The sequence below is a fragment of the Notolepis coatsorum genome (assembly GCF_963971535.1).
Source record: "Notolepis coatsorum genome assembly, chromosome: 19".
Classification (NCBI taxonomy): Eukaryota; Metazoa; Chordata; class Actinopteri; order Aulopiformes; family Paralepididae; genus Notolepis; species Notolepis coatsorum.
In genome coordinates, this window is record NC_140183.1 from 56696200 (window position 1) to 56704802 (window position 8603).

Below are 8603 nucleotides of genomic sequence, written 5' to 3' on the forward strand. Positions count from 1 at the left end.
TCCTGCTGACTTGTTAAATTTGTAGGTCACTTTGGATAAAAGCGTCAGCTAAATTACATATTTTTGTAGTATCAGTTACCCATTACTCTTACCTAAGGGCGTTGATATATGTTTACTGTATATAATCCCAAATTTGGTTTCTCATTTCACAGGCACATAACCTGATTTTGTATTAGTTTAATACTGAATGATGATCTTTTCTCTTCCCACTTTTCTCCTTTCATTCTCCTCACCCATCATCTTTGTTTATCACCCCTTCTACTCTCCCTCCCTCCTCTCTCTACCTCCCTCCTCTCCCCGACCCCTATTACTCCCCCCTCTCTCTCTTACCCCCTCTCTTTCTCTCCCCATCTCTTCTTTCCTTTCTTCCTCCCCTCCTCTCTCTTGTCATCTCTTTAACCGCACCTCCCCATCTCTCCTCTCATCTCCCACTCCCAACTCCTCCCTCCTCGCTCTTTCCCTCCTCCATCAATCATCTCTGTCTCCACCCGCCCACCATTCTCAGCCTTGAAGGACGAGCGCTTCCAGATGGTCCTGTTCACGCCGCGCCTGGTGCGCATCACGTTGACCAACGTGAATGTGTTGGACGAGGGCGGCTACTTCTGCCAGCTCTACACGGATGCCACGCACCACCAGGTGGCCACCCTCTCCGTCTCGGTGCCCCCCGAGACACCTGCCGTGGAGGTGAAGCAGGAGGCGGTAGAGGGGGGCGAGGTGGAGCTCACCTGCTTGTCGCCACGCAGCAAGCCCGCTGCCGTGCTTCGCTGGGTCCGAGCCGGGAGAGAGATACCAGGTCTGTATTGAGGGGGGGGGGGGGGGGGGGAGGGGGGGGCAATGGATGTAGGATGGATGCCTGGAATTCTTCACAGAATTCATGATCATTGTTTATAAATACCCCATGTTCCCCCACAGCAGTCATGGTAACCAGTCTACAGGGCCCCCACAGCAGTCATGATAACCAGTCTACCAGGGCCCCCACAGGAGACATGATAACCAGTCTACAGGGCCCCCACAGCAGTCATGGTAACCAGTCTACAGGGCCCCCACAGCAGTCATGGTAACCAGTCTACCAGGGCCCCCACAGCAGTCATGGTAACCAGTCTACCAGGGCCCCCACAGGAGACATGATAACCAGTCTACAGGGCCCCCACAGCAGTCATGATAACCAGTCTACCAGGGCCCCCACAGGAGACATGATAACCAGTCTACAGGGCCCCCACAGGAGACATGATAACCAGTCTACAGGGCCCCCACAGCAGTCATGATAACCAGTCTACCAGGGCCCCCACAGGAGACATGATAACCAGTCTACAGGGCCCCCACAGCAGTCATGGTAACCAGTCTACAGGGCCCCCACAGCAGTCATGGTAACCAGTCTACCAGGGCCCCCACAGCAGTCATGGTAACCAGTCTACAGGGCCCCCACAGCAGTCATGGTAACTAGTCTACCAGGGCCCCCACAGCAGTCATGGTAACTAGTCTACCAGGGCCCCCACAGGAGACATGGTAACCAGTCTACCAGGGCCCCCACAGCAGTCATGGTAACCAGTCTACAGGGCCCCCACAGGAGACATGATAACCAGTCTACAGGGCCCCCACAGCAGTCATGGTAACCAGTCTACAGGGCCCCCACAGCAGTCATGGTAACTAGTCTACCAGGGCCCCCACAGCAGTCATGATAACCAGTCTACAGGGCCCCCACAGGAGACATGATAACCAGTCTACCAGGGCCCCCACAGGAGACATGATAACCAGTCTACAGGGCCCCCACAGCAGTCATGGTAACCAGTCTACCAGGGCCCCCACAGCAGTCATGATAACCAGTCTACAGGGCCCCCACAGCAGTCATGGTAACCAGTCTACCAGGGCCCCCACAGGAGACATGATAACCAGTCTACCAGGGCCCCCACAGGAGACATGATAACTAGTCTACCAGGGCCCCCACAGCAGTCATGGTAACCAGTCTACCAGGGCCCCCACAGCAGTCATGATAACCAGTCTACAGGGCCCCCACAGGAGACATGATAACCAGTCTACCAGGGCCCCCACAGGAGACATGGTAACCAGTCTACAGGGCCCCCACAGGAGACATGGTAACCAGTCTACCAGGGCCCCCACAGGAGACATGGTAACCAGTCTACAGGGCCCCCACAGCAGTCATGGTAACCAGTCTACCAGGGCCCCCACAGGAGACATGGTAACCAGTCAACCAGGCCCCCCACAGGAGACATGATAACCAGTCTACCAGGGCCCCCACAGGAGACATGATAACCAGTCTACCAGGGCCCCCACAGGAGACATGATAACCAGTCTACCAGGGCCCCCACAGGAGACATGGTAACCAGTCTACAGGGCCCCCACAGGAGACATGGTAACCAGTCTACCAGGGCCCCCACAGGAGACATGATAACCAATCTCTGTCTGTCCATACTCCAATGTATTGTAGTTAGTCCAGCTTATTCCATTTAATAATGTTTGGTATTTTAGTAGTCCTCAGATATTGGTGTGTTCTTTTTCCCATGTGACAGAATTTATTTAGTCAAAGTGTGTGTTATGTGACTGAAGCATTTTGTAATTAATGTTTTCAATAATGTCCTATAATCTCAAAGCCCCCCTGGCAGCTCCCTGAGGTCCCTGTCGAGAGCCACTGATTTAGAGCATTTATCATTTCAACACATGGGAACAGCTTTTACTCATTTTCAGCCAAACATATTTTTTCATGTTAGCAAGATTTATAAGGAATCACACATCTGTCACTTCTTTGAGAACCTCTAATGGAAGTCCTCTTCACTCATTCATGAGAAGCAAACAGTAAACCATCATGCTGTCCTGGTGGGGGTCGTCGGCCATGGACATCTTCCTTCACATGGATGGATGCTAGATGGATGGATAGAACAATGTAGGGCAGCAGGAGTGGAGGGATGGGATGGATGGACAGATGGATGGATGGATGGATGGATGGATGGATGGATGGATGGATGGATGGATGGATGGATGGATGGATGGATGGATGGATGGATGGATGGATGGATGGATGGATGGATGGATGGATGGATGAACAGACAGACGGATGGCCAGATGGATGGACAGACAGACAGAAGGGTGTGTGGATGGATGGACAGATGGATAAAGGGATAAATGAAGTAAGGTAGTGAAAGGGCTGGTTTCAACAGTGCTTCTGTTCTGTTGAGTCTGATCAAATTATAAAATGTTCTTTGCAATATTTATACAAATCTAGTTGCGGATGATGAAACTAAATCAGAGCAAGTTCAAATGACACAAACTTGCAGGACATGTCTAAAGGACCTTAATTCAAATTCAAAAAAGCTGAGACAATCGTAAAAGATTATGTTATCTGCCAATCTTTTTTCCTTTTTAGCATTTCAACATTTCAATTGCATGTCATAGAAATGAATCCACTTCAAATTCAGCAGTGGGGTCAGAAACAACAAGTCCTGTACTGTTTTTAATATTTGAAGAGAATACAGCTGTTTCAACTGGCATGCATTGTGACATTAGCAAAGACACCATTTCCCATAATACCTTGCATGGGCAAAAATACAAGTAATATGTGCAGAATACAGCCAACAAAGAAAATGGAAATATTTAAGTATACAAACAATGACACTGGGTGGCCCATAGAGGGCGATGTAGTAGTAATAATAATAATAATAATAATAATAATAATAATAATAATAATAATAATAATAATAATAATAATAATAATAATAATAATAATAATAATAATAATAATAATAATAATAATAATAATAATAATAATAATAATAATAATAATAATAATGATAATAATATATTGCAAAGTCCCTCAACCCCACTCCCTGTTTGTCCTAGACTAGAGACTTGAAATTGGTCTAGATGTGTCTAAAATTTAAATACACAATAACTTTGCCTCTGGGAACCAGTCTTTGGCCACCATTTCGGAAGACTGGGAAACCTTCAGTAATCATCTCCATATTTGTTCATTCCTTATTCATTCATGTTCATTCCTTGTCATACAATGGAACCCGGTCCACTGCTGCCATGCAGCTAGATTTAAATGTAAAGTTATTATCGTCCAGTGACTCTCGATTCTAGATGGGATGTTCTGTGTTTACAGTTCGTAGAGGTGAAGTGCCTATTTGATCTTCACGCTATCTTTTTTCTCTCCTTTGGTCTATTTTTATCCTCATCTGCCTCTTTCATGCCTCAAGGCTATTATCTTCGATCCAAACTTGCACGTCACACACACACACACACACACACACACACACACACACACACACACACACACACACACACACACACACACACACACACACACACACACACACACACACACACACACACACACACACACACACACACACACACACACACACACACACACACACACACACACACACACACACACACACACACTTCATCTCTCCTCTGTTTCTGAGCCCTTCTCTCTCTTTCAGTATCCTTTGCTTTTCCATCAGTCTCAAAGATGACTTTCCTTGCTAGCTGTAGGTGTAGGGTATGACTTGGTGATGATTTCACGGCCTTGGCAGACAGACAGCAATAGATACTGTAGCAGAGCTCTCCTCTCCCCCGTCTCTCTGCTCTCCTTCTCCTCGCCTGACCATACCTCACCGCTCCCCTGCTTTCCTCTCCTCTTCTCGTTTCCTCGCCTCCTCACCTCAGGTCTTTCCTCTTCTCTTCCCCTCCTCTCTCCTCATCACTCTACTCCTCTACTCCCTTCTCCTCTCCCTCTCCATTTTTTGGAGGATAATTAATTTCAGGTGTGTTTCCCCTGAAATACTGATAAACATAATGTTATCCCCAAACAAGAACAAAATAACAAGATTCTAGGTTTCAACAGCACATCCCAGCCACACTGCTGGGACTACACACACATACAGCCAGGCTGCTATTATTTTTCTTTGGGTGTGTTTCCCCTAGGTTGACTGCTCATAAAAATAATATTATCTCCAAATGAGAACAGCTGACAAGATTCTAACATTAAAGGTTTCAACAGCACATCCCAACGAGGCTGCTGAGACTAGACACACATTCAGTCAGGCCGCTGAATATGAACAACAGACCTTAGTCTTACCAGCGACAACATCACACAGCGAGCAAAGACCTGGAAATTAACCTGGAAAGGTTAGAAAGGACAGAGCCATATAAAAATCAATAAAACGTTTAGCCTAACAGTGCTGGTCATTAAGTCCATCTTCCTTTCTTGTTGGATAAACTGGTCGATCTCATAATAATAATAATAATTTCTTTCAAGGAACCCAAGATGCTTAACAGAGGAGGGGGACAAACTAAGGGGAAGGACATCAGAGGGACATATACCTCTATCATATAAAGAGGGGGACAAACTAAGGGGAAGGACATCAGAGGGACATATACCTCTATCATATAAAGAGGGAGACACACTAAGGGGAAGGAAATCAGAGGGACATATACCTCTATCATATAAAGAGGGAGACACACTAAGGGGAAGGAGATCAGAGGGACATATACCTCTATCATATAAAGAGGGAGACAAACTAAGGGGAAGGAAATCAGAGGGACATATACCTCTATCATATAAAGAGGGAGACACACTAAGGGGAAGGAGATCAGAGGGACATATACCTCTATCATATAAAGAGGGAGACACACTAAGGGGAAGGACATCAGAGGGACATATACCTCTATCATATAAAGAGGGAGACACACTAAGGGGAAGGACATCAGAGGGACATATACCTCTATCATATAAAGAGGGAGACACACTAAGGGGAAGGACATCAGAGGGACATATACCTCTATCATATAAAGAGGGAGACAGACTAAGGGGAAGGACATCAGAGGAACATATACCTCTATCATATAAAGAGGGAGACAAACTAAGGGGAAGGACATCAGAGGGACATATATCTCTATCATATAAAGAGGGAGACAGACTAAGGGGAAGGACATCAGAGGGACATATACCTCTATCATATAAAGAGGGAGACAGACTAAGGGGAAGGACATCAGAGGGACATATACCTCTATCATATAAAGAGGGAGACACACTAAGGGGAAGGACATCAGAGGGACATATACCTCTATCATATAAAGAGGGAGACACACTAAGGGGAAGGAAATCAGAGGGACATATACCTCTATCATATAAAGAGGGAGACAGACTAAGGGGAAGGAAATCAGAGGGACATATACCTCTATCATATAAAGAGGGAGACACACTAAGGGGAAGGAAATCAGAGGGACATATACCTCTATCATATAAAGAGGGAGACACACTAAGGGGAAGGAAATCAGAGGGACAGTTGGCTAAAGGAGGGAAGTCAGACAGAGTCGTTTATACATTTGGTGAAGAGGTGAGATTTGAGTAGTGATTTGAATGAGTCCATGGATGTAACGTTGCAGATGTCTGGAGGGAGGGAGTTCCAGAGGGTGGGTGCGGCAACACAGAAGGCTCTGGGACCATCAGTGCACTGGTTGGTGGTGGGGATGGAGAGGAGACCAGAGTCAGAGGACCTCTGGGGTGGGATGGAGGGATAATAATAATAATAATAATAATAATAATAATAATAATAATAATAATAATAATAATAATAATAATAATAATAATAATAATAATAATAATAATAATAATAATAATAATAATAATAATAATAATAATAATAATAATAATAATAATAATAATAATAATAATAATAATAATAATAATAATAATAATAATAATAATAATAAACTTTATTTGTATAGCACCTTTCATACAGAAACTGCAGTTCAAAGTGCTTCACAACAGAAAAAGACAGGCATAAAATGAGCACATAAAGTGCAGACATATAAAATCACCGTTTTTCACATTAGGATTTAACATCCCAACAGGCCACCTTGTTTATGGATTGATTCAGTTTTAAATAGACAATGATAAAAATAGTAAGATAAAATAGACAGAGTAAAATAGTGCAGTGCAATAAAATAGTAGAATAGAATAGATCAAATATATGAGGTGATGAGGAGGATCTCGAAGTCGATGCAGGACTTGACTGGAAGCCAGTGGAGGTGGATGAGGGTGGGTGTGATGTGGTGCCAGGACTTGGTGCGGGTGAGAACCCTATAGGTTCCGAACATATTGCAGCCTGTTCAGGGCATCGCTGGGTAGCTCTGCAAGGACTGCATTGGAGTAGTCCAGACGGGAGGTGACGAAGGAGTGAATGAGTGTCTCTGCTACGGAGTCAGGGAGGGATGGCCGGAATCTGGAGAGATTTTCGAGGTGGAACAAATCAGATTCGGTTATTGATTTAATGTGTGAATGAAATGAGAGGGTGGAGTGCAGGATGACACCCAGGTGGCAGACTTCTGGGGAACAGTGGATGGAGCAGCCGTCATCTTCCAGAAGGAGATCTCCAACCTTCCGGAGCAGTGACTGCTTGGCCACAACCATGAGCTCTGTCTTCTTGCTGTTCAGCTTGAGGCAGTTGGATGACATCCAGGCCTTGATGTCGAGGAGGCAGGTGACGAGATGCTGTGGGGGGAGAGGAGTGGAGAGTGAGGTGCTGATGTAAAGCTGAGTGTCATCAGCATATGAGTGGAAATCACAGTCAGCATCACAGTAGAGCAGTGTTTAACCATACCGTATGTTACTCTTGTTGGGAAGCTTTTATTGCACTTACAGTAACGTAACATGTGGTTGTCAACTCAAGTAAACTTATTCCTCACTTCACCTGCCTCTCGTTACATTTTGATAGGGTGGGCAAGACGTTTGGTTGGACTGATCCCACCCCTGCCCATAGCTAAACCCGGCCTTTCTCTCTCTCTCCTCCATTGGCTCTGACGTAGTCTCTCAACCAGGATTAGCGACATAGTGGTATAGGGGGGAAAGCAGTCCTTAATTAATACACTATCTTTCCTTTCCTCTCCTCCCGCTATTCTTTCCCTCCACCTCTTCCCCTTTCTCCTCTGCCCCTTCTCTCCATCTTGTGCTTCAATTGGGCATGCTTTTATCCGCTTGGCTGACATAATTGAAAACTCAGCACGATATACTATAACATATTGTCATATTTTCCCTTCCCCAAGCTGCTACATGACCATGTCCAGGCTTGTTATTATTCTTTCTCCTCTCCTCTCCTCTCCTCTCCTCTCCTCTCCTCTCCTCTCTCTCCTCTCCTCTCCTCTCCTCTCCTCTCCTCTCCTCTCCTCTCCTCTCCTCTCCTCTCCTCTCCTCTCCTCTCCTCTCCCCTCCTCTCCTCTCTTATCCTCTCCTCTCTTCTCTTCTCCTCTCCTCTCCTCTCTTCTCCTCTCCTCTCCTCTCATCTCCCCTCCCATCCTCTCCGCTTCTCTTCTCATCTCCCCTCCTCTCCTCTCCTCTCTCCCCTCTCCTCCCCTCCCCTCTCATCTCCTCTCATCATCTCTCCTCTCCTTTTCCTTTCCACTCCTCTTATCTCCCTTCAGCTCCCCACTTCTCCTCTCCCTTCTACTCTCTTTACCCCTCCTCTCCTCTTTTTCTCTCCTTATGCCCCCTCTCCTCCACACTCCTCTCCCCTTTCCTCCTCTTCCCTCTCCCCCTCTCTCCTTCCATCACATCGTTTTACCCCACACAGCCTCTGTATCTC

General features: G+C 46.1%; 2 protein-coding genes across 2 annotated transcripts in view; both read left to right on the plus strand.

Annotated features, from left to right (window-relative positions):
* LOC311246505 (cell adhesion molecule 4-like) overlaps positions 1 to 1061 on the plus strand; it is a gene marked incomplete at its 3' end in the record, with an annotated part of 323301 nt that extends 322240 nt beyond the window's left edge. Inside the window, exons 3-4 of the mRNA XM_084336655.1 lie at positions 506 to 793; positions 913 to 1061. Of these exons, the coding sequence (XP_084192781.1) occupies positions 506 to 793; positions 913 to 1061 (437 nt within the window). The remainder of the gene's footprint in view (positions 1 to 505; positions 794 to 912) is intronic.
* A 995-nt stretch (positions 1062 to 2056) lies between these two features.
* The window catches only part of LOC311246506 (cell adhesion molecule 4-like), a gene marked incomplete at its 5' end in the record, with an annotated part of 156332 nt that continues 149785 nt past the window's right edge, over positions 2057 to 8603 (plus strand). The window contains 1 exon segment of the mRNA XM_084336656.1: positions 2057 to 2162. Within this exon segment, the coding sequence (XP_084192782.1) occupies positions 2057 to 2162 (106 nt within the window).